General features: G+C 48.2%; 3 protein-coding genes across 3 annotated transcripts in view; 2 read left to right on the forward strand and 1 right to left on the reverse strand.

Moving 5' to 3' along the window:
* LOC130402235 (RING finger protein 207-like) overlaps nt 1-14,544 on the reverse strand; it is a 26,863-nt gene extending 12,319 nt beyond the window's left edge. The window contains exons 1-12 of the mRNA XM_056606377.1: nt 14,368-14,544; nt 13,840-14,030; nt 9,639-9,771; nt 9,003-9,147; nt 6,930-7,011; nt 6,696-6,771; nt 6,431-6,556; nt 6,143-6,189; nt 3,458-3,530; nt 2,319-2,387; nt 1,992-2,060; nt 532-638 (exon numbers count right to left, since the gene is read on the reverse strand). Coding sequence (XP_056462352.1) covers nt 532-638; nt 1,992-2,060; nt 2,319-2,387; nt 3,458-3,530; nt 6,143-6,189; nt 6,431-6,556; nt 6,696-6,771; nt 6,930-7,011; nt 9,003-9,147; nt 9,639-9,771; nt 13,840-14,030 — 1,118 coding nt within the window. The 5' untranslated portion in view covers nt 14,368-14,544. The remainder of the gene's footprint in view (nt 1-531; nt 639-1,991; nt 2,061-2,318; nt 2,388-3,457; nt 3,531-6,142; nt 6,190-6,430; nt 6,557-6,695; nt 6,772-6,929; nt 7,012-9,002; nt 9,148-9,638; nt 9,772-13,839; nt 14,031-14,367) is intronic.
* On the forward strand, nt 10,018-12,494 carry zpr1 (ZPR1 zinc finger). The gene has a single exon (XM_056605746.1). The coding sequence runs from the start codon at nt 10,215-10,217 to the stop codon at nt 11,538-11,540; it is 1,326 nt and encodes a 441-aa protein (XP_056461721.1). The 5' UTR covers nt 10,018-10,214; the 3' UTR covers nt 11,541-12,494.
* A 395-nt stretch (nt 14,545-14,939) lies between the features above and the next one.
* On the forward strand, nt 14,940-19,512 carry rpl22 (ribosomal protein L22). The gene is made up of 4 exons (XM_056605747.1): nt 14,940-15,048; nt 15,648-15,761; nt 16,102-16,226; nt 19,324-19,512. Exons 1-4 carry the CDS (start codon nt 14,956-14,958, stop codon nt 19,466-19,468), a joined length of 477 nt encoding a protein of 158 aa, XP_056461722.1. The 5' UTR covers nt 14,940-14,955; the 3' UTR covers nt 19,469-19,512.
* The last annotated feature ends 6,953 nt before the right edge of the window (nt 19,513-26,465 follow it).

A 26,465-nucleotide genomic window follows, 5' to 3' on the forward strand; every position in this document is an offset into this window, starting at 1 on the left:
TTCTATGATGACCGACTCACTGAGATGGATCAAACAACCAATCTCCTGGACTGCTTATCACTAACCAATCAGGTGAGGTGTAGAGGAGGTCCTATCACTTATCACTAACCAATCAGGTGAGGTGTAGAGGAGGTCCTATCACTTATCATTAACCAATCAGGTGAGGTGCAGAGGAGGTCCTATCAGTAACCAATCAGGTGAGGTGTAGAGGAGGTCTTATCCAATCAGGTGAGGCGTAGAGGAGGTCTTATCCAATCAGGTGAGGTGTAGAGGAGGTCTAACCAATCAGGTGAGGTGTAGAGGAGGTCTTATCCAATCAGGTGAGGTGTAGAGGAGGTCTTATCCAATCAGGTGAGGTGTAGAGGAGGTCTAACCAATCAGGTGAGGTGTAGAGGAGGTCTAACCAATCAGGTGAGGTGTAGAGGAGGTCTTATCAGTAACCAATCAGGTGAGGTGTAGAGGAGGTCTAACCAATCAGGTGAGGCGTAGAGGAGGTCTAACCAATCAGGTGAGGCGTAGAGGAGGTCTTACCGGACGGCCATGGTGGAGGAGCCAGGGATGGAGGCTGGACAGCGTGGGCCAATCAGCAGGAAGGACTCCAGACAGCGAGCAAACTCACTCCTGAAGTCCGTGTTGATCTGGTGGTTGGAGCACGCGGTACCGTCACAGCTAGTGGCCCCCCCGGAGCAGGGGGGCGGGGGGGGCTTCAGGGGCCTGGCCCGGGGGCCCCTCATCCGTGGAAGAGGACGTAGGAGAGTGCTGCACAACTCCCCCCCCCCCCCCGTCCACATTATTCATCCCCCTGTGTATACCAGCCTCTCTCTAACCATCTGCTCATTATTCATCCCCCTGTGTATACCAGCCTCTCTCTAACCATCTACTCATTAGTCATCCCCCTGTGTATACCAGCCTCTCTCTAACCATCTGCTCATTATTCATCCCCCTGTGTATACCAGCCTCTCTCTAACCATCTACTCATTATTCATCCCCCTGTGTATACCAGCCTCTCTCTAACCATCTGCTCATTATTCATCCCCCTGTGTATACCAGCCTCTCTTTAACCATCTGCTCATTATTCATCCCCCTGTGTATACCAGCCTCTCTCTAACCATCTACTCATTACTTTACCATCTTTCACTCTTTCCAACATGCTCAACAGGGAGTTCATGGGAGAAAAAATATAGGCACATATTGGATCACCTGTCCTAAAATCTACTTATAACTGCTGGATGTGATCACCGATGTCAGAAACCATCACTACCTGTGTTGGGCCCTGAGGCTTTGGTCTCCCCTGTAGTGCTGAGCGCACAATGCTACAGGACACTGTTACCCAACAGATGCATCCAGGAGAAAATGTAAGACCTTCTGTCGTCTCGGCTGATCAGCGGCAGATTTTAACCCCATTAAGAGCCAATGGGGAGACAGATGTCTGTGCACTATGGTAGCCAATGGGGAGACAGATGTCTGTGCACTATGGCAGCCAATGGGGAGAGAGATGTCTGTGCACTATGGTAGCCAATGGGGAGACAGATGTCTGTGCACTATGGCAGCCAATGGGGAGACAGATGTCTGTGCACTATGGCAGCCAATGGGGAGACAGAAGTCTGTGCACTATGGCAGCCAATGGGGAGACAGATGTCTGTGCACTATGGTAGCCAATGGGGAGACAGATGTCTGTGCACTATGGCAGCCAATGGGGAGACAGATGTCTGTGCACTATGGCAGCCAATGGGGAGACAGATGTCTGTGCACTATGGCAGCCATGCCAGCCTTCCTCCTCAAGCGTTCCTCCTTGATAAGTGAGGGTGCTTTCTGCCCTTTGGGTGCTACAGAAGGGGTGTCATATAATGCGGGTCCTGTGAAGCCATTTGAGACTGTGACTGAGATCGGGGGCTACAGAAATAAACTAAATGTACTTGACTTGCCTTGACTAGCTCCGTGTTTTAAACCAATCAGGTGTCAGTGTGACGGCGGTGGGCGGTTCCACTCACCTTGCTGCTCTGAACCGGTCTGAGGCGGTGGGGCAGCTTCACGATCCGCTTCAGCCTCTCCATGAGTTGCTGCGGAGAGAAGGGAACATCTTTGAGTCTCTAACTTACCCCCCCCCCCTCCCCCCTCCCCCCTCCCCCCCCCCCCCTCCCCCCGGGGCGGGTCCAGGTACAGCCCCGCCTCCCAACAACACCTGACCTGAAGGTAAGACTCCAGCCTCAGCCGTCTGCCGGCTGTTCAGCCGCGGGGTCGTTCTGTTAACGACTCCGCCCTCCTAATGACTTCCTGTCTCCTCTCTGGAACCTCCGTCTAGCACCGGGGGTACTCACGTAGCCCATGTCCAGGAACTCAAACTTGTTGGCGGAGCAGAGGAAGGCGGAGCAGGTGACCAGGTGGACCTATGGACCAGCGGAACCAGAAGTATCTGACCTCAGACACGTACCAGGGAAGAGAAGTATGGACTGAATACATACCCATCAAATCCCTCCACCCTCCTCCCCCCTCCCTCCCCCCTCCCTCCTCCACCCTCCCTCCCTCCTCCACCCTCCCTCCTCCACCCCCCCTCCCTCCACCCTCCCTCCTCCCCCCTCCCTCCCCCCTCCCTCCTCCCCCCTACCTCCTCCAGCCCTCCCTCCTCCACCCTCCCTCCCCCCTCCCTCCTCCACCCTCCCTCCTCCACCCTCCTCCCTCCACCCTCCCTCCTCCCTCCTCCACCCCTCCACCCTCCCTCCTCCACCCCCCCTCCCTCCTCCACCCCTCCACCCTCCCTCCTCCACCCTTCCTCCTCCACCCTCTCTCCCTCCTCCACCCTCCCTCCTCCACCCTCCCTCCCCCCTCCTCCACCCTCTCTCCTCCACCCGCCTCCCTCCACCCTCCCTCCTCCACCCCTCCACCCTCCCTCCTCCACCCCCCCTCCCTCCTCCACCCCTCCACCCTCCCTCCTCCACCCTCCTCCCTCCACCCTTCCTCCTCCACCCTCCCTCCTCCCTCCCTCCACCCTTCCACCCTCCCTCCTCCTCCCTCCCTCCTCCCTCCTCCACCCTTCCTCCACCCTCCCTCCTCCACCCCTCCACCCTCCTCCCTCCCTCCTCCACCCTCCCTCCTCCCTCCCTCCTCCACCCTCCCTCCTCCACCCTCCTCCACCCTCGACCCTCCCTCCTCCACCCCTCCACCCTCCCTCCTCCGACCCCCCTCCACCTTCCATCCCTTCACCCTCCTCCCCTACCTCCTCTACCCTCCACCCCTCCACCCTCCATCCCTCCACCCTCCATGGGACTTATTGTCTTCAGGGTGGGTGTAGCATTTAGCTTTAGCATTAGCATCATGCCAGGGTCTTAGTGCAGGCGTACCTGAAGGGTAGGTATAGCATTTAGCTTTAGCATTAGCATAATGCTAGGTCTGAATGCAGGCGTACCTGAAGGGTGGGTATAGCTTTTAGCTTTAGCCTTAGCATCATGCCATGCTCTACCTGCAGTGTGGGAAGGAGAGCAGCGAGGTGGGAGAGCTGCTCCTTCAGGGCCTTCTCCTTCTCCTCATGTTGACTGGTAACACACACACACACACACACACACACACACACACACACACACACACACACACACACACACACACACACACACACACACACACACACACACACACACACACACACACACACACACACACATTATATTATACTAGAGATACATAAATGTACACACACACACACACACACACACACACACACACACACACACACACACACACACACACACACACACACACACACACACACACACACACACACACACACACACACACACACACACATTATATTATACTAGAGATACATAAATGTACACACACACACACACACACACACACACACACACACACACACACACACACACACACACACACACACACACACACACACACACACACACACACACACACACACACACACACACACATTATATTATACTAGAGATACATAAATGTACACACACACACACACACACACACACACCACACACACACACACACACACACACACACACACACACACAAAGGCAAAACATAATCTTTCTGTGTTCTCCCGTAACACAGGGCCAGACAGACCCCGACATAAATAGCCCCTCACACCATTCTGGGAACCCAGCCCAAAGGCCACTTCCAGGCAGAGAGAGAGAGAGAGAGAGAGAGAGAGAGAGAGAGAGAGAGAGAGAGAGAGAGAGAGAGAGAGAGAGAGAGAGAGAGAGAGAGACAGAGAGAGAGAGAGAGAGAGAGAGAGAGAGAGACAGAGAGAGAGAGAGAGAGAGAGAGAGAGAGAGAGAGATGTTTGCACACACTTATGTTGTCATTTCACACTTTGTTGGACAATGTATACATAATATCAAACATAATACAAAAGTGTATTTGTGTTCCTATTTCTAATGCTGTTGTAATAACATCCCCATTTGTTCCCTTTGTTGTGTTCACTAGATTTGTGTTTATAATGTGTCAATATTTGTTTTTCATTCGGGAACGTGAGCTGGGTTTAGAGCAGCAAGAGACAGGTGAGTCACACTACTGATGATGTGTTGTTACAGTCATTAGGAAATCAAATGAAAGCAACTTGAGGGAGAGGCCGACAGAGAGAGCGAGAGAGAGAGCGAGAGCGACAGAGAGAGAGAGAGAGAGAGAGGAGACTGGGAATGGATAGAAGGACCCACAGATAGAGAACAGAACGAGCTACGAAAAGTCTGAGCAAAAAATAGAGCGACAGAAGAAAGAGATAGCGATGAGAGTCAGAATTCCTCGATAGTGTGTGGAAGTGGTGTATGACGACAGAACCAGTGGGAATGCCAACGCGAAACACTATCACACGTTAAAAATACTCCCTGTCCTACTCTCTAGTTCACACCAGTTAACACACAGCCCCACGTCCCCGTATAATAATACAGATGTTTGGTAAAGTAACCATCCCGTCCCCACAATGTTTTGCAACACCTCAACTTTCCCAAGTGGGATTTCATTGTCGTAACTAAATATAATGCCAGAAAATATAAGCGCCCAATTCAAGGTGTGGTTTTGCCTCACAGAAAAATAAATCACTATTTCTCTGACACAAAGATGTCCTTGGTTTTAGGCCAGTGCAGAAGGCACATGTGGGCCAGGCTAAATCAATAGTCCTGTATGTAAGAGGGCCCACCTCGAGGCTCACAGTATTCCTCAACCCGGGACAGGCAGATGTCTTATAGATAGGATCGAGCTGCATAAGCAGCATCAGGATTGGCTGACTGGATAACATCCATAAACGTTCTATCTGTTATCGATATGATCCAAACTCCTATCATGATTGGCAGACATCATTTCTATAAAACATTCGATGCTTCATTGATATTATCGGGACACTGTAAGCAGCTTCCTGATTGACTCCTCCGCTGTGAGCAGACGCCTCGCTCCCGGGACCCGGGGTGACACGAGGAGGGGAACTCGTCCACATCGCCCCCCCACCCCGCCCCCCACCCCCCCTACGGGCGTTGGGAGCAGAGGACAGTGTTGTTCTTAACGCTCTGGTAGGGAGTATATAGGTCGATTTTTAAAGGTTGCCAGTGTATTGCGATTGATTTGGTGCATCCATGGGTCTCGAGCCCAGTCGTGGATCAGCGGCCCTATTGGATCAGACTGGGGGGGGCACTCAGCTCTAACCGCGCGCCTCATCGCCTTTCTTCCTGGAGAAACATCATAATGATAACAGTCATAAAGGTTCCTCCCAGGGATTATTGTGGAGGGAGAGGTTTCTCTGAAGGAAACCTTGAATGGTACAATAAAACACGGACACGCACACATGAACACACACAAAAGCATTCACATAAGGACATACACACAAACCAAAAAACATACACACACACACACACACACAAACCCACCACACACAGACACACACATGCCCTCACACATATACACACACACACACACACACACACACACACACACACACACACACACACACACACACACACACAGACACAGACACAGACACGCACACGCACACGCACACACACACAAACATACACAAAGAGCCAGTGACAGCAGAATAATAGCCAGCTATTTGGTAAACACTGTGACATTGGCTGCACAATGACAGAAAACATGTTTCCAAGAGCGCTTCATTAATGTTGTTGCGTACCTCTGAGCGGCTTTAAGGAGAAGCTTTTTCCTCTCCGCTAGCTTCTCCTGCAGAAATAGAGCACACTTTAGACCACTTCGAACAGAACACTGTCGTTGAGAATCGCACATCAATGAATAATCACTAATTAATTGACAATATTGCGTTATATTACCAAACATAATACGTTTGTTTTCCATTAGGTTCAAGAGCGAGAGGCTGCCGTTCTTACGAGCAGGTAAACAGCAGCATCTAGCGGTCACGGGATAACATTACACACGGACTGTCCACTGCCTGTTGTTGGATCACCTGCAGGCTGTTAAACAGGCTGCAGATGGCGCTCTCCTCCTCCTTCACGTTGTGGCACACCTCCCCGATCATGGCGCTGAGTAACACGATGGCCTCCCGCGTGGAAGTCTGAAGCTCCTTCACCGCCTGCAATAGACCACCATAGACCATCATAGACCACCATAGACCACCATAGACCACCATAGACCACCATAGACCACCATAGACCACCATAGACTCCTCACAGATGCTAACAGATGTGTATGAGCGCTCTCCTTAGCCTTACCAACACCGCCTGGTCCAACATCTCACATCCCTGTGCGTAGGCGGTCTCGATGTCAATGCAGTGGGTTCGATTCTCCCTGCAAGAGCAGTACGGAACAACACAACCCAATGTAAAACCACACAACAGAGCAGCGATATGAAACAGTATGAGCAGGGGGGGCGGGGGGGCGGGGGGTTCCCTGGGGTCACAGGGTAATCAGGGTGGTATCACGGGTACGTCAGGGTGGGACCGTACCCTTGCATGTCTCTGAAGCACTTGATGCAGAGCATGGATTTCTTCTCCGTGGAGAACAAGATGTAGGGCTCCTCGTGGAGAGCTGTGGAGAGAAACCGCAACACTGTACAGTACTGTCACCACTCTGCAGCCGGTAACACACTACTAACACACTGGGGAGAGGCAGACTGCCATTTAAAACTGTTGTGGCTGAGATTGCGAGTTGAGGAGAGAGAGAGAGAGAGAGAGCGCGAGAGAGAGAGAGAGAGAGAGAGAGAGAGAGAGAGAGAGAGAGACAATAAGAGAGACATGAGAGAGAGAGAGAGCGTGAGAGAGAAAGAGAGAGAGAGACCGAGAGAGAGACAATATGAGAGACATAAGAAAGAGAGAGAGAGAGAGAGAGAGAGAGCGAGAGAGAGAGAGAGAGAGAATAAGAGAGACATGAGAGAGAGAGAGAGAGAGAGAGAGAGAGAGAGAGAGAGAGAGAGAGACAATAAGAGAGACATGAGAGAGAGAGAGAGAGAGAGAGAGAGAGAGAGAGAGAGAGAGAGAGAGAGAGAGAGAGAGAGAGAGAATAAGAGAGAGAGAATAAGAGAGACATGAGAGAGAGAGAGAGCGAGAGAGAGAGAGAGAGAGACCGAGAGAGAGACAATAAGAGAGACATGAGAGAGAGAGAGAGAGAGCGAGAGAGAGAGAGAATAAGAGAGACATGAGAGAGAGAGAAAGAGAGAGAGAGAGAGAGAGAGAGAGAGAGAGAGAGAGAGAGAGAGAGAGAGAGAGAGACCGAGAGAGAGACAATAAGAGAGACATGAGAGAGAGAGAGAGAGCGAGAGAGAGTGAGAATAAGAGAGACATGAGAGAGAGAGAGAGAGAGAGAGAGAGAGAGAGAGACAATAAGAGAGACATGAGAGAGAGAGAGAGAGAGAGAGAGAGAGAGAGAGAGAGAGAGAGAGAGAGAGAGAGAGAGCGAGAGAGAATAAGAGAGACATGAGAGAGAGAGAGAGAGAGAGAGCGCAAAACAAGTCAATGACCTCGACCTCGGACATTGTCAAAGAGTCTATCACGTACTAAAGGGCTTACTAAATAATGCTGTAATAGGAACTAAATGAGTGTGGAAAAAGCATAGAGTAGCAAGGGAGCTCATTCTGAGGGGTTCAGTTGGCACTAACTACAGCTCCCGACGGCCCTCTGAGACGGACCCTCTCACGACAGCCTGTTCCAGGTGGATGTCCGACCCCTAGAGTGAGGATCTCTCGGACCATCGGGGATCCAGCAGAACAGGACTGTATGGAGAGGGCTTCAGAGGGACCATGAGGAGGAAAGGAGCCCTTTAATGGAGTAGGTTCAGCTAGCTGCCGCCTGGTTCATTTAAATGGGGACTGTAGTCTAGGCCCCAGGCTTAGGGTGTTAATCAGTGCAGGTACACCAATCCATACATTTTGGGTTTATAACCTGAAGCCTGATCCCCGGACAGGAGATCTTTGGTATACCAAAGCAGGTTTTGTTATTGCCTCTGGGCAAGTGATAATAAAGTCTTTATCTTTCAAACTCCGGCTTTCTCTACCTCTCTTATTTGGTTAAAGTGCTAAAGTATTGCGTTTTATCTACGACAATACCCACAGCCGCTGAAACGCCTCTGGCTTTTGGCTGAGACTTGGTGAATAATTAAATATTTTTGTTTATGATCTTCTGTAGCGCTGGCATAACGAGGAATAATAAATATTAATATTCTTTGAAGCTCTTTTGTCTTAAGGATTGACATGCATAGAACATGAAGGTTGAAACATGAGGCAGGCTCAGTCGACAGACAGGTAGAAAGGTAATTGTGGCAGTACATACACACTTGGTTTACAATTTGAACCATATGTACTTTACTTAATATTTATTATTTGTATTATATAATATAATTTTGACCTAATGCATTATAAAAATAAAGTTGAAATAATACATTATTTCAACTTTAAATAATGCCCAGTTAGACTTTAAAGTAAAACAGTGTCCTTGATCTATTGGTCTGCAGTCCATAGCCGCGCCAGGAGCTCCTCCAACGGCGTGGGACACCTGAGGGCCAGGCTGGGCCCCGGGGCCACTCACAGCACTTCCTGTGGGTTCCTTTGGCGCGCTTGGCCAGGGACACGATGTCGTGGTGGGAGAACATACGGGCCCTATGGGTGGTCTCCCTGCACGCACCGCACAGCGGCTGGGCGCACGTGTTGCAGAAGAACATCCCCCCGGTGTCCTGGACGGACGGACAGACAGACAGACAGACAGACAGACAGACAGACAGACAGACAGACAGGCAGGCAGGCAGGCAGGCAGGCAGGCAGGCAGGCAGGCAGACAGACAGACAGACAGACAGACAGACAGACAGACAGACAGACAGACAGACAGACAGAGGGAAAGACGGATAGATAGGTAGAACGACAGACCGACGGACAGGTAGACAGTCAGAGAGAAAGACGGACAAACAGAAAGACAGACAGATAGGTAGAGGGACAGATAGAGATACAGACGGACAGACAGATAGAGAGACAGACAGACGGACAGACAGGCATGTAGCAGGAGAGTCAAGCAGACAGAAAGGTAGGCAGACAAGCAGGCAGAGGGAAAGAAAGAAAGAAAGAAAAACAAAAATATATAGTTATTCATAGAAGGAAATACAGATGCAGATCCTCATCTGGCTGCAGGCGTATCCCCCAGAGCCCCCTGGGGTGGCCATGGCCAGGCTACCTTCTGGTCACTCTCGTGGTCACAGTTAGCGCACTGCACCGCCTGCTCTGAGTCCGCACTGTTGTCCACCAGGAACCGGAGGAGTGGGTCCTCCGGGGGCAGCGCGTTGGCCCCCTTTATCACCGAGGGGAACCTGGGACGCAGGACACATTCATAACACAGTCAGACGCACACACAGACAGCATTGGCTCAACACAAGGCAACCTGTGACTTTTTTTTATAAATAAAATGGAGCTAAATGGAAATGATTAAACTAGTTGTCTATTGTTAGTTTACTCTCTGTCCCGCCTGAATATTAATTCGTGTGTACAACACAAATTTAAAATAAAAGTTAAATCAGCTGATATGTACGATAACACCTGCAGGGGCGGAAGAGAGCTTATAGAACCTCCGACACCAACGAAGAAAACACAAGTGCGTTTGTGGAGCAGAATCAGGAAAAGTAAACAGTCTGTCACTCGCAACATCCTTCATTTAGAAAGTTCCAGAATAAATAAACACCGAGAAGAGCTCAGCGGCAGCGGTTGGGGAACACGGTTTACTGCGGGATCACTATCATCGAACCAGACGACAACCATGTCTATCATTCACGAGGAGAGCGTGCGGGGCGGCAGCATGTTCCGGGACATCAACGCCGACGACGAGGACTCACAACCCACCGAGATCGAGAGCATGTGTATGAACTGTCACGAAGACGGTATGACCCGTCTGCTGCTCTCCAAGATCCCCTTCTTCAAGGAGGTCATCGTCAGCTCCTTCCGCTGCGACCACTGCCACTGGTCCAACACGGAGATCCAGTCCGCGGGCCGGATCCAGGACCAAGGCATCCGCTACACGGTGAAGATCAGGTCCAAGCCGGACTTGGACCGGGAGGTTGTGAGGTCTGACAGCGCCATCACCAAAATCCCTGAGCTTGATTTCGAGGTGCCCGCGTACACGCAGAAAGGCTCTCTGTCCACCATCGAGGGGCTACTGGACCGGGCCGTGGTCGCCCTGCAGCAGGACCAGGATGTTAGGAGGGCGGAATTCCCCGACCTGGCCCTCCAGATAGACGAGTTCGTCAACAAGTTGCAGAAGTTGAAGCATGTGGAGGAGGAGTTCACGCTGATCATCGAGGACCCCTCTGGGAACAGCTTCGTGGAGAACCCCGTCGCCCCCCAGAAGGACGAGGCGATGACCGTGACCCACTTCACCCGGACGGTCGATCAGGACGCCCAGCTGGGCCTGTATCCGGAGAACCAGCTGGAGGAGGAGAAGACTGAGAACAACCTGGAGGCCATGCGGGGCGAGGTGCTAAAGTTCAAGACTAACTGCCCCGAGTGCAACGTGCCCGCCTCCACCAACATGAAGCTGGTGCAGATCCCCCACTTCAAGGAGGTCATCATCATGGCGACCAACTGTGACGACTGCGGCCACCGGACCAACGAGGTGAAGTCCGGCGGGGCAACCGAGGCGCTGGGCACCAAGATCACCCTCCACGTCACGGACGCCTCAGACATGAGCCGAGACCTGCTCAAGTCCGAGACCTGTGGCATCCTCATCCCGGAGTTGGAGTTTGAGCTGGGCATGGCGGCGGTGGGCGGGAAGTTCACCACCCTGGAGGGTCTTCTGACCAACATCAAGGACCTGATCGTCTCCAAGAACCCCTTCCTGTGCGGGGACAGCAGCACCAGCGACCGCAGCGAGAAGCTGCAGCAGTTCGGAGCGAAGATCGACCGGATCATGGCGGGGGAGATGGACGTGCACATCATCTTGGACGACCCGGCGGGCAACAGCTACATCCAGAACGTGTACGCACCGGACCCAGACCCCGAGCTGACCATCGAGAAATACACGCGCACGTACGAGCAGAACGAAGACCTCGGGTTGAACGACATGAAGACGGAGGGATACGCTGAGTGAACGGGCCCAATTGAACTTGGATTCAGCACAAAAACGTTTGCCGTTTTACTTTTGATGGGATGGGATGGTGAGGGAACCTTGCCACATTTTTTTTTATTTGTGAGCATTTATGGTTATTGCTTGTTCAAATCAAAAAACTGAATTCCCGTCGTCTATTTCCATGTGTAGTCCCATCAATTTAAGAATATGCGTTATGAGTTTTCAAATTAAATAAACACGTTTAAGAAATATGACAGTGGAGGGTGGTGATTTCCCTCCACTGGAGGGAACAAGAATTCCATCGCATTCATCCACTCTAGGCTTGTACCCATGATGGGTTATTGCATTATTAGGACTTTCCAGAAGATGTCGCTAGATAATTTGGCATCGTCAGAGTTTTGTTTGAATGTCATTATTTTACGCTAGTCTACATTAAAGAAAATTTGAAGTTGTCCCCGAAATCAAGAGTGATTTATTTAAATATTATATATTTCACTTGTCCAAGTTCCAAAAAGATTGAACATGAATGTAAACACACATTTTTTAGGAAAAAAAAAAGTTATGGGAAACGGATTTCCCTTTACTCATTTAGCAGACACATTTCTCCAGATGAAATCATGTTTGATTTCATGGATGTCAGTTTTGTTCCTGCAGGATTTGGTTTCTGGATGGTCTCTGATTCCTAGCGATGGGTTTTTATTATCTCCTCTCAGAGTGGTAGTAGATTAGACGGCTCTTGGGCGAGCTGGGGCTTCAGCGGGATGTAAATAGTATCTTGTAGTAGGTCCCAATACAGCAGTGATATAGGACCACCCTCTGAGTCTCCAGGGAGATTCACACTGCAGTGAGCATTCCTAAATAGATTTATGTTAACTGAACTGCTGCCCAAACCATCAACAACATGGTAAAATATTCCAAACAAATATATAATAATCCTTGAGTTGGTGGGTGTGTCTTGTAGTTCTTAAGGGTTGATGTAATTAGTATATATTCTCTTTAGTAATTTAGGAGATGCGGTTCAACAGGTGTTTAAGGCATCAGATTTAGCCTGAATTAGGCCGTTTTACAGAAAACCGACTAACTGTATTGTCAACGACAGCACTTTGGAAGGCCTTGAAGCCGCGCCGGGGAGTCAGGTCACCTGATACTCAGCAAAACAAAGGAGATAAATATAGAGCGATGGGCCTCACTGTATCTGAACCCGGCTCACCGGGCCAATCGGAGCACCTGTCTGCGCAGAAGCCCTTCGATGAATTCTCGCGTCGTAGGTTCAAGCGGTCTAATCTAATAATAATCATATCACGATCACAGCCCAATGACCACTTAGGGACAGCTCCATCTGACTACGGTTAAATGAAAACTAGCTTTTGATTTTGTTTTTTAAACTAAATACAATTGATTTAATATTGGATATTTTTTAACTGTAGGCTATATTTTCTGAACTTGATCTTATAATGCACCACAATAAAACCCTGACAAAAAAATAAGATTTTGCGTCTGATGGTTAATGTCGTTTTAATATGTCCTAAAATAATGATAATATAATGTCTGTGGTTCGGGGGACAAGCCTTACGTGCCAAGAGAAGACATGGTGTCTCTTTTGAGGAAATAAGGTTGGAACTGATGCTGCTCTTTATATATGTGAACCATTAAACCACCAGGTGTCATGTCACTGCATTTGATTGTCTTAATCCACCCTCCAGGGGTACTAGATAACGGTACATGCCTCGATTGACATGGCTTTATCTCCCGTCCCCGTGTCGCGAGGGTCTGCCAAGGACTCACCCAGAACCTGGTCTGACCCCGCAGCTGCTTCAGACAATCAGAGGTGGCGGAGGAAGATGTATCGGCTACATATCTCACACCTCAGCTGGGAGAAACTATATTCTGGGCGTATTTAGAACCATTTACCATTCTAACCGAAAGTGGTCGAGGCTGCTTGAGTAGGACGTTTTGATAAAGACAAAATTAAAACAATAAAAATGTTGTACCATATAGGACTAAAGCCATGAGTTTGAACTCAATTATGTTTGTCTAGCAACGCATTGTAATCTGGGGTGCACAATGATCGGCTCAGCTACGTTTTTTCTTTTGCAATTATACACCCAAACCCTAAATATATTTTCAATAGGTCTAGTATTCATTTATTTATAATGTCAAACAGGATGAGACCGTACATATTATATATGACTCTACTACATGTAGGCTATAAGTGGGTTGGTAAGGTAACAGAATAGGCCTGCTTTACATCAGCCGTATATTCCAGTCAGGTCGTAAGAGACGCACTTCTATCAATAATCTCAGCAGTTCCTCTCCTTACCCACAGAGGGGGCAGCTGAGGCGGCCTTCATTGGTCTGTCCGCACAGACAGCGGGCGCAGAAGATGTGGTAGCAGTCCAAAAGGCACGGATGCTTGTACTGCTCGTGGCACAGGTGACACACCAAAGGGTGCAGGTTAGTGCATTCCACGTTGCACAGGCTATCCACATTAGTGAAGATCTCCCCCGCCATCTACAAGAAGATAGGCCTACAGTTATTACCGACGTTTGAAACAACTGGAAACAAGAATCATTTGCATCGTTTTCTGTGGTCGTCATCATCAGATTTAATGAACACAGTTTCACGTCAAGTTTATTTGTCATACCAAATCACATAACTCACAACGTTATCGGCCAGAAACGCTGCCTTTTCTTAATTTTTTTTCTCCAACTTTTGGTAGTTAAAACAGTTTGATAATTTGGTCATACCTTCTCAGCCCAATGAAGCCTTCTGCTCACTGAAGTATAGAAATAAAAATCCACATGGAGTCGTATCCTGTCACCATAAACAAATAACCGGTGAATCCTACCGTAGGCTGTTGAAGTTACCGAGGGTCTCAGGCATACATTTTCACTGGTGATATCAGCTAGCGACCCCCCTGGTCGGAATGACAGCAATGCAGCTCTTCAATGGGCAGCTGACAGACTGCCCTTCATGCCAGCCCCGGCCCCAGCCACCTCGTCCGGCCCAGGGCGGGTGAGCCGGTTGGAGGTGCCAATCGGAATGAAATAGCACGCTGTGCTGGAGAATAGAGAGTAGCCAACCTATTGTATTACAACTGCCAATTGCAAAGATACCATTGTAACTATTATAAGCTCTTGCATAGAGTGTTCATCTTTAATAAATTCTTACACACAACTTTGTGTGAAGAAAAGGGCCGACCAACGGCGTGTATTAAAATAAGTTTATTACATGTAACTGATTAAATAAGAATATCTCACGAAATTTCTTGCCGAAATTTTCCCATCATCTACGTTTAATTCACAGAGCTTCCATACATTTCACTTTATATTTAGAATGTTCCTGCACACATTCAACCAAATTGTATTCTTATTTTTACACGAATGTGTCGCATGTGTACAGTAAGCGCGACTGGATTCCAATCGATCACCGATAAATGGATGCAATCGATCGCTCCGCCAGATCTCTTACTTCCGGCTCAGCCTTTCCTCCTTCCTTTTGGCCAAAATTCTCAGTCATGGCTCCGCTTGTGAGTACACAAATGTGCAAATATTTCGCCAAATATTGATCATATTGTGTTTTATTCTTTACTCTTGCGTTTTTAAGTAACCCATTCACAGTCTTTAGTCATCTGCGGGGGTCTAGACTGTTTGTTTTTGTCGTGATTGTTCTGAAGCCGCTCACCACGTTGGGCTAACGGCACATGCTAACCTGTGCTAGCTGTGCTACCGATGCCAGGAGGAGATCGACTTGATCACACCAGGCATTCGCTGTTGTTTTGTTGGATCCCGACTGCTCGTTTTATACGAGTCTACAAACAACGTTGTAAACGTCTGACATAGTTCTGTAGAAAACGTATTTCAAAGCAGTTTGGTCGTATCAACGGCCTGCCAGTACCCGGTCCTGGACCCATGTAGTCCTACTCTACTGCGTCTCCGTCTGATTATCGTCATGTTGTTTGTCCTCGATATACGTGTCTTAACATTGACTAGCTTTCAATCATACCTTATTAGAATGTAGACTAGTAGAATGTGCACTAGAGTCGTGGGGCATATGGTCCCATCAGACTAATGGGCCCCCCTAACTGGTGTCGGAGATGTTTTGAACTCTTCTTTTCGACTTTAACAGCAGAAAAAGCCGGTTGTGAAGAAGCAGGGTGGCAAGAAGAAGAAGCAGGTTCTGAAGTTCACTTTGGACTGCACCCACCCTGTCGAGGATGGCATCATGGACGCAGCCAACTTTGTAAGTGCAGGAGTTTTGATAACTTTGACAGTTGACACTCTACATTAAAGGATCACTACCTTGTCCTCCTGATTTTTTTTTCGAAAGCACTAGGTACGTTTCATACGCAAGTTTTAATAATGGGTTATTGGCGATTATGAACATGCCAATGGATTGGTCGGATGGGCTACCTTTCAGCACTTCAGTCGTTGTATAGGCTAGAACAAATCATACCGCCAATGTAGAAATTCTGTTTAAACATAAGCCAGCGGTGGATTTGTTCTCTCCAGTGTGTCGCTTTGTAAAACGGGTTCATGTCCCGGGTTGCTCTGCTAACATCTCTCCCACGTCCGTCTCACAGGAGCAGTTCCTGCAGGAGCGCATTAAGGTCAACGGCAAATCCGGGAACCTCGGAAACGGCGTGGTGTCCATAGAGCGCAGCAAGAGCAAAATATCGGTCAACTCTGAGGTCCCCTTCTCCAAGAGGTAACGGAGCTGCATCACTGTTCATCAACACTCTTCATACACTTCTGCTTATGTTCCTTGGCCCTATTAGACATCTGTCACACACTGGTACACAAGTTTAACTTCAACCCTCCCTCATAATCAGGACATTAAAGGTCTGATTGTGGCTCCACGTCGACGCAACGCAAGGGGGGTTATGGACCCATGGCGTCCTTGCGTCCACTCCTTGCGTCCACCAAAAGGGACGGACGTGCGCTGTGATTGGTCTGCTCAATAAAACCCGCTGCAGAACCAAAACAGGTTCACGAGTAGCGTCTGCATGGTCATTGCGTTGCATCGACGTTAGGGATCGACCGATTATCGGCCGGGCCGATTATTGGCGCCGATATTAGGCATTTTGATGCATATCGGCATCTGCCTTTTTTTTAGTGATCGCCTCATTGGCTTGTAAGGCTTGTAAACAAGGAAGTATTGGTCTTACAGACATGTGTGAGGGCTCTGTCACCGTGAGACCCTGTCAAACACAGTGGATTCCATGAATCAGACGACAATAGCGGAATTCAGACCCTAAATCGCAGTTTTCTACAAAGGAACATTGCACCGTTTCGGTTTTCTATTTTTCGGCTGCTTTGTATAAGATGGCTTTTGCATATACACAATGTAATTAGACTAAAATAATATTGATATTCGATTTCTGTGGACTCTTATGAACATTTCAAGACCCAACATGAAGTATCAACTCATTGCTAAGGATCTCCACAACGACGATAAAGTTAGAATGGACCAAGGGAGGAGGAGGGTGAGGGGGGCTATTTTGACCTAAGACACTAGGATATTTTTGATCTATATTCGCTAAACATATTTATTCCACCGAATGGTTGACATTGGATGACATTCCTGAGATTCTAAGCTTTCAAACGGTGTATGACATGACTATATCACTCAACTGAATGATGCCGAAAAATGACCCAGCATGTTGGGGGGGGGGGGGGAAGGGGTGGTGTAACTAAAACTTTTCCGCCGGCGGGATTTGACGAATAAGTGGTTAAAGGCATTTAAATGAAGTTAAGTGTTGGAGTTTGAATTATTCAAAAATTTGACGCCAATATTTTCCCTTTTTCTGTAAATTAATATCGGCTCCAAATATCGGTTATCGGCCCCCTTGACTACTAATAATCGGTATCGGCCCTGAAAAAACCATATCGGTCTATCTCTAGTCGACGTGGAATCATAATCGTCCCTTAACAGACATATTGGACGTATTCATTATTCCTGTTCATTTTAATGTTTGTTTCAGAAGGGCAGTTGGATTAGAATAAGATAGACACTTTATTGATTCCAATATGTATGGATACCAATCCATTATGTATGGATTGCCGGGTTCTAAAAGGAAAGTGCATATTCTGCACGAGCGACGAGCAATATTTAACGTTTGACTAAGAAGTGAATCATCACACAAGATGGCGGCAGGACTACACCTCCGGTTCCACTCTTAATTATTAACCTTTAAGCATTGCCAGTTTGACCACATATGGATATTCTATATTGGTAGAACTCCTAGCATCCTGTCTGCGTCTTTATAATAAATAGACCTGACTTGAGGAGCCCAGAGCTAGCACTTAAGGAAGACATGGACGAGTCATGTTGCAATGATCTGGACTTTGACCTATTCTTCTATTGCAGTTGTGTGGGATAATTGCCTTGGGAGTTGTATATCCGCTTTTCATTATGGGATGCAGAGATGGTCATATATCTGAACTCCATAACATACCCTATATATCTTTTATTTGATTTAGACATCTGAACCAACGTCTGACACATTGAACGTATTGAAGTAGTTACGCCAACATTCTACTTAACCCTTTAAAAGAGGGCGCTCTTTGTGGTCTTTCAGTCACTGTCAACGGTAATTTACCTTCAGCTAAGGTTCTATTTGGCTCAAAATCAATTGTAAAATATCATTTGGAATGTGTGCCTTGTCTGCATTGGGTGCTCTATATACTGTACTTCCACTGCGAATCATGTGCCATAAATGATTGCTTTATTGCATTCTTGACTATTGTGTATTCTATTTTCCACAAGTGAACATTTATTACGCATTGAAAATGTTCTAGCATTGAATGGGGAAACTAAATGAGTGACTCAAAATGGGCTTGAGTGTCGACACTTAAAGCTAAGGTATGCCATTAAAAAAAGCTGTTTCTTTTTATTTAAATGAATTTTACATCACGGCGGCAATCATAATTAAACTACTCTGACAATATGAAATGATGATGTATCTGGTTGGATACTTGCTGACTAGCTGGTTTTCTCTCCAAAGATATATTGGCATTCGAGCGTTCACGTTTATATTGTAATGGAATGACCAAATAGTTGATACCTCTTTTGAAAATCGAATGATCGCAACAAAATAATTGTTTCCCCAGAATGCGATGTTTAACAGATCATACTAACAGCACTAAGTTATGGACCTTTATGAATAACGCAGAGGTGGGAAGACGCGCTGATGGGTCCAATAGATTATTATAATATTTGAAGTAATCAAATGTTTATTAGACTCCTGTAACCTTTGCCATGCCGTTTAAAACTACTTCAAAGTCCTGTCGTAATACCAGAGCAATAGGTCACAATCACTCTGCCCGTGCTAGGGATTATTTTAGTTTAATCAATTAATTCATTATTTAACACAAATGCAAGTAGTACCAAACAAGGAATAGTTCAAAAGGTGTAAAAACCAATAGAGGTTTACTTACCATCATGCATGTATTGCTCATGCATAACTTTTAAAGGTCCCATAACATGCCACCAGGTGTGAGTGTGATTAGTCGTTACAAGCCGTTTCGAAAATCGGTGTCTTATGACATCACTAGTAGACGTGTCCACCGAGATGTGTGCTGGATAGATCAGTCTACCAGCTACCCCGTGGACTGTAGCAAACGTTGCTAATCTATCCGGCACACATGTGGGTGGACACGCCCACTGGTGATGTCACAAGACGCAGACTTTTAAAATGGCTTGTGACGGCTAACCCCACTCACACCTGGTGGTCTAACATGTCCCCTTTAAGGGACACAAACCAAAGGGTTGTTCTCATCGACTGTTCCATTCAAACCCCCAGGTACCTGAAGTACCTGACCAAGAAGTACCTGAAGAAGAACAACCTTCGGGACTGGCTGCGTGTGGTCGCCAACACCAAGGAGAGCTACGAGCTACGCTACTTCCAGATCAACCAAGATGAGGAGGAGGAAGAGGACGAGGACTAAACCTGTACACCTTCAATAAAAGATTTTCACTTTACAACTCATTGCTTCTTTGTTTTATGTCAAGGGTCAGAATCAGAACCTCAGCGTCAAGGATTTAGAAAGTGCTATTTGGAAATACTGGGTTATATTCGTTAGTGCTTTTAGTGCATAACCAAGAATAAATTGAGAAATGGGTGATTTAAAAAAAAAAAAAAAAAAATCCGCCGAAAGTCAATCATTTCACTGTAGTTTGGGGATCAAATGACTAGAAGTGCTGCCCCTTTATTTCTGTGGTCCAAGTCTGGCATCCATCGTGTTGCAGCGTGGTAACCTTGACGACGGCCGATCCGGGTCTGCGAGGAATCCGCTCCGCGCGGTGCGGTCGGGATCACCGCCGCACGTCAGACTTCAATTCATCAGAGTTAACGAGTAGAAGTGCTGCCCCTTTATTTCTGTGGTCCAAGTCTGGCATCCATCGTGTTGCAGCGTGGTAACCTTGACGACGGCCGATCCGGGTCTGCGAGGAATCCGCTCCGCGCGGTGCGGTCGGGATCACCGCCGCACGTCAGACTTCAATTCATCAGAGTTAACGAGGACTTCAATAATGTATGGTTCTCTACTGTACTATCTGGCACACACGGACGTGTGCTAATGGATCAGTGGAGGGCATCTCATGAAGGGTGTTAATATATTTAACGACGCCCTCTTCGCTATCCTGGATGTTGGTGTCCAATGGGCGCTGCGATGTGAATCGACGTTGGCGCTGATCCGGTGTATCGATCCGCGACGCCAGGGGGATTCGGGATAAGTTTGTGTAACCTCGGTGTGTCCGGACTGCCCAAATAAATGGTGGAGCTCCGGCGACAGGCGTGGGAGTCCTCTGACGGCTGGAGGTCCACGCTGCGCCGGGCAGGCCTCGACAGCGACTAGTTAGGACTGGTAACGAGGAGAGAGCATGACTAACTAGTTGTGGGTGAAATTATGGGATGGATTGTCATGGCAACAGACCAGACGTCACTATCTGGGCATGTGTGTGTGTTCCATTTTTGCCTTTCTTATTTTCAGACCGCAAGACCTGGATAGGGAACAGTGGATAAAAAATATACTCATCTGTGTCAGGTGTACCCGAGAAAACTAGAGGAAAAAAATTAAAAGTATAAAAAATATTGAATCGACGAATCCATTTTGTGAGGCAGAGAAATCGCTGCGGCATTTGGAGGGTTAACTTTTGGTATTCTCAGGCTACAGGGTTTGGGGGTATGAGGAGGTAAGGATGCCAGGGCACCTGAGTAATGAAGACGAGGGACACGACGACATGGATTTGGAAGACGACATGCCAGGTGAGCGGGCACAGGGAGGAGGCGTGGTGTCCTTCACATATTTAACGCAGTGAATGCGGGGAAAGGGCTCGTCCTGCGTCCCAGAGAGCAGGGAGGAGGGGTGGGGTGCGATCAGCACAGTCATGCTCCTATGTCGTCCGCACGACCCACTATCTTCGCGGGGACGAGGGTCGTGTTCACCGCCAGCCGTCTCCGTGACCATCATAACGGGCTGGAGATGGAGGGAACCAAAAAAATCCCCGAGTGGATTCCGACAGATTTTTTTTCTCTTCTTCTCATCCCAGACTGCGTTTACGTGCACGATGCGCTCCGTTGCTAAAACCCAGTGACTTGTTCCAACTTTTGTTCAAAGCGCACATTGACGCGTTGTTTTTATTTGTCAAGGCGACAATGTCATTTTAGATTGTCACCTAATGCGCGCTAACAAACGCACCGCCGTGCGTCTTCTACATGGTATAGGTGCGCACTGAAATGTTAAGCTTTTAAAACATATTGTACAGAGATAAACAACCATCAGTCTGTGATACGGTGTGATTCAGAGCTGAGGTTATGTTTCAGGTGGATGACTTGTAAAGCGCGCTGTGTCCCCCCCACTCCGACCACCACCCCCACCCCCCAAGAGCGTTGACCAGCCGAGGTGGGGAAGCCACGTGTATACAGTAAACATTGCTTTTCAAGTGTCCGGTGTCGCTGTGATGATCCTTCTCTGCCACTTGCACACGGCTCCGAGAACACCTCAGAGCTGACAGTTGATGCGCTAAGCGTCGCTCACCTCCTCGCCAGACTCTGGCGTCAGGCATCGGGTCGTCGTTATGGGCTTCGCTAAACCCCTGCGTGGTGGTCGATTAAAACGGTGCAAATGAACAAAGCGCCATCAGCCTGTCTTACTAAGCGAGTTGTTTTGGTCTCAGGGGAATTAGGGATTCTTATGGTCTTCAAAAGCTGCATCGTTGGGATGAAAGGAATTGCCAGCCACTTGCTGTATCGAAAATTATCCAAATGTAATATTTATAATACAAATGAAAATTGGGTAATGTTTTTCTTTTTTTGTGGTTTATTTGTTATATTTCTATAGACGCTACTACTGGATAGACATTTTCTATAGGGGGCATTTGGTAGGACTGCATAATAGTAATGCTACATTGTGTGGCAATGGTTTATGTATGTGACTGATCATTCGTCATTCGTTACAGCTAATATCCAGTCTATGCATCCAAAACACAACAGCACCACTCAAATGTCTGACGGAGGATTTGTTTCCTACCGTCAGAACGGAAAAAGCCGTTTCTCTTTGGTGGCAGAATGACTGACAGTTGTGCTCTGGAATGTTGAGCGGCTCATCTCAGCCGGGTCGTTCAAACGGTGGCTGGCTCCCTCGGCCACCTGTATCCCCGCAACTTGGCTGAGAGGGAGGGGTGGGGGTTAGGGGGAGGGGGGGGAGCCACGTGGAGCCAGCACGGCGAGCTCCTGATGTCTTTATCCATCTCCGTCAGAGCGGATCCCAACTCTCACAGGAGCCGTTGCCACACTCGATTGTGGCAGATTTTGTTTGACAAAGTGCCTCACTCCAGAGACCCCCCCCACGCACACACACACACACACACACACACACACACACACACACACACACACACACACACACACACACACACACACACACACACACACACACACACACACACACACACACACACACACACACACACAAAATATTCATCAAAATACCCCAGCATCAGCCAGACAGCACAATCAATAGATTTATTCTATCGGTTATTTTGGACGTTTTAGTTTTGACGGCCATCTTGTGAAGTGGGGGGGGTTGGGGGGCAGCCGGGGTAGCCTAGTCTTCCAGGTGTGTGCCCCCAGGTGCCCTGCCTCCTACCTGCTAATGCCATTCCTCTCTGAGTAACACCACGTCTGGCATCAGACGGGAACGGGTTTAGTGTCATTGACATCATCAGGTGTACTAGAGTGTACACGGTTCAGGTTAGAGCCGTGGCGTTGGGCCTTGGAGTCCTACCTGAAGGCTCTGGGTCTGGTCCGAGTGTCCACATCCACCTTCAGGCCTCCTGGAGCAGGGTGCCTAACGACGTACCCTACGTACCTAATGATCCAAGGCCCTCCGTGGTTCCGGAGCTGTAAAGGGAGAGAGACGAATAGAGCGAGATTTGAAACCGAACAAGTAAAATAATGGACCCCTTCCCTCCCGGCTCCCTTCCTCCTTCCATTGCGCTGCCTTTGAGATGCGTTGCGATTCCCGCCTCTGTGATTGACAAGCATGATGACATCTCTGGACCAATCAGGGAAGAGATGGCTGATCAGTCTGAAAGGTCCCTAGGAGCATTCTGAAATCTAAATCTGCTCATACGGAGGCAGGTTCACCCGACTGGATTCAGATATTCTCACAGCGCATTCCCCGTACTAACAGCTGGACGATCTCTGAGTCGATAGCCCGTAACAATAGTTATTGAATCTTACCTACTGCTCCTGTAATCAGATCATTCTTCATTGAATACAACGTCACTGATGAGTAGATTGAGGGAGTGTTGATTGTGAGGTTATGATCGTAAGACGCGCGTAGGCTGTGATGACCAGGTGAAGGGGGATCTATCCCCAAAACACGATTCTGAAGAAAATGTGTTGAGAAAAAACGAATCAAACACAATATTGACATGATGTTGGAGGTCTCACGATTCTTAGCAGAGATTCACTGCTCAAAAAGATCCATACCTCCGGCAGAGTTCTGTCTGGTCAGGGTCACTGGTTGGGCTGAGTTCTGTCTGGTCAGGGTCACTGGTTTGGCCGCTGGTTCCAGGTGGACTCAAAGGTGTCACTGAAAAATTTGTTGCATCAATATTCATTATATCGAAGAAATGTGGACAGTATACTGTTGTGGTAGTGAGACCATAGATACAATTCCTATTTTGTGCATTTTCTTCTGCATGTCATTACTCATTTAATATCCATACTGTTTCCGAAAATGGTGTATACATGCAACAAAATGGAACCCATTTATTCAGTAATTGCAGCACAGTTTGTGAGGAAGTTTCTGGCCACAAGGCCATTTATAGACAACATGCCACATATCCACCACTTTCAACAGCTGGCACAAAATAAAAACCTTGAGTGGCAGGGTAGAGAAATAGGCTTTCCAATGTAACCTGGCAACAAGACGTTGCTAAGCGATCAATGCTACAATGCTGCGAGTATGCTCCTGCGCATTATTAGCCTTTTAAACACACAAAGTTGACTTGTGTTGATTATCTGTGTTTGCGTGTGTTGTTAATTAGCGCCCTCCGTCACTGCTCGCTACGGGCGCCCCACACCGTGCCGGGCTGTTGCCATGCAGCATATGTTGCTGTTTTAATTGTTTTTGTTCTCGGCTGAAACTGAAAGATTATCTCTGGCTCTGAATGTTATCCCCAATTGGAAAGAGGTCTATTTCTGGCTCTCCAGTGGTGAAAGTTGACACCATTTCCTCGCTTGCTCTTTCTGCTCATGAATGCAGTGTTTCTGGTGTACGTAAGTAGTACTGTGTTGTTTTCATCTCGTATGTATTTTCCCCTTTGGTGTACTTGGCCTAATTTAATCAGCGTGTAAATGCGCGTGGGCGCCACTGATGTCTTATAAACTCCGCTCTGTCAGATGACTCTCATCTGTTCTGGGAATCGTGGATAGGTGTCTCGGTTTCAAAATGGAACAGTGACCAATCTTCCCTCCCTCCCTCCCTCCCTCTCTTCCTCAATCCATCTCTCCCTCCCCCTCTCTCTCCCTCCATCTCTCTCCCCCCTTCTCCCACACTCCCTCCCTCCCTCCATCTCTCTCTCCTTCCCTCACTCCTTCCATCTCTCCCTCCCTTCATCTCTCTCTTCCTTCCTTCCTCCCTCCATCTCTCTACCTCCCAATCCCCCTCCCTCCATCTCTCTCCCTCTCACTCTCCCCTCCTCCCACCCTCCCTCCCTTTCTCCCTCCCTCCTTCCATCTCTCTCTCCCTCTCTCCCTCCATCACCCTCCATCTCTCCCTCCCTTCCCTCACTCCCTCCCTCCCTCCCTCCCTCCCTCCCTCCCTCCCTCCCTCCCTCCAGTGATCATGTCCATCACATAGAGGAGGTGTTGGACATGTTATCCAGTGAAGTCTGTCCTCTGAGGTCACCGCGTGAGGGCCAATCGGAGTGCAGGAAAGTTGGAGGAAATGTAAACGTCTGCCTTTCATTGTGTTCGCGAGGCGGCACACGACAGTATCAATATTTCGGCAGACGCTTTTAGACACACGCATTAAAAATGACTCGCTGAAGTGGGTCAGGCGTCTACCTCAAGGACGCACACGGGTAGACGGCCACATCAGGGTTCGAACCGGCAGCCGTCTGTCTGGGAGTGCGTCAGCCCACTGCGGTCGCCGTGGGTTTCCTACGCGGGCGGACAGCTTCTCTCATGCATTCTGCTGAATCCTGTTAGAGATAGTTCATTATTTCCTCCGGGGACATTGCCTTAACCGTGTTAATGAGATCGCTACTTTCTCTGAAGCCTAGCAGATATAATGCGCGCACGCACGCACACATACGCACATGCACGCGCATGCACGCACATGCACGCGCATGCACGCACATACACACACACGTTCACAGGCACACACACACACACACACACACACACACACACACACACACACACACACACACACACACACACACACACACACACACACACACACACACACAAGTTTGCAGGCCCACACCCACACACACACCTACATTTATCTTCATTACTGGCTTTGTTGAACCGGGGATCGTCCAAAAGGATGTAATCTCACATCTGGACAATCTGGCTAAACGATTTGACTCTGGTCCATCTGGGCCGCTGGCGGAATCACATCAGAGGACTTATTTATTAGCAGAGGAAGCTGAACAAAGAGGAGTGTTTGTTTTATCAAGGAATGGCGTGCCTGGTTGGATCAACGCTGATCACATCACTGTCAGTTTGCTCAGCTGCGAGGAAACTAGAAAGTGGATTTTTTTTTTGCTGTGTTTATTTCCTATTTCCTTGTTTGTAGATGGCAGCTCTCTCTCTCTCTCTCTCTCTCTCTCTCTCTCTCTCTCTCTCTCTCTCTCTCTCTCTCTCTCTCTCTCTCTCTCTCTCTCTCTCATGAGGAGTGTTTCTGAGAGAGATGTGAGATCTACAGTGTTAACCACCATCACTAGTCTGGCAGTCAGAGGAGGGAGAAAACAGAGCCTAAGGAGCCTACCAAGGATAAGAGAGAGAGAGAGAGCCCACCAAGGTGACAGAGAGAGAGAGGGAGAGAGAGAGATAGACAGAGACAGAGAGAGAGAGGGTGCCCATCAAAGAGAGAGAGAGCTTAACACGTAGAGAGAGAGAGAGAGAGAGGTAGAAAGAGCGAGAGAGAAAGAGAGAGAGAGAGAGAGAGAGAGAGAGCGAGAGAGATATCAAACAAAAGCAAAAAAAACGAGAATGACAGAAAAAGCAAGGATGAATAAATGCAGCGATGTGTCGTGTTTACAATGAAATGTGAACGAACAAAGAAGGAAGTATTGGACAAAATAAAGACCCATAGCAGTAGAGAGACAGAAAGACGGATGGAAGGACAGGCAGACAGACTTTAGACTCACAGACAAACATATGGACGGACAAGCAGGCAGAAAGTCAGACAGAAATATGTACAG

Source organism: Gadus chalcogrammus, chromosome 13 (genome assembly GCF_026213295.1).
Source record: "Gadus chalcogrammus isolate NIFS_2021 chromosome 13, NIFS_Gcha_1.0, whole genome shotgun sequence".
NCBI lineage: Eukaryota > Metazoa > Chordata > Actinopteri > Gadiformes > Gadidae > Gadus > Gadus chalcogrammus.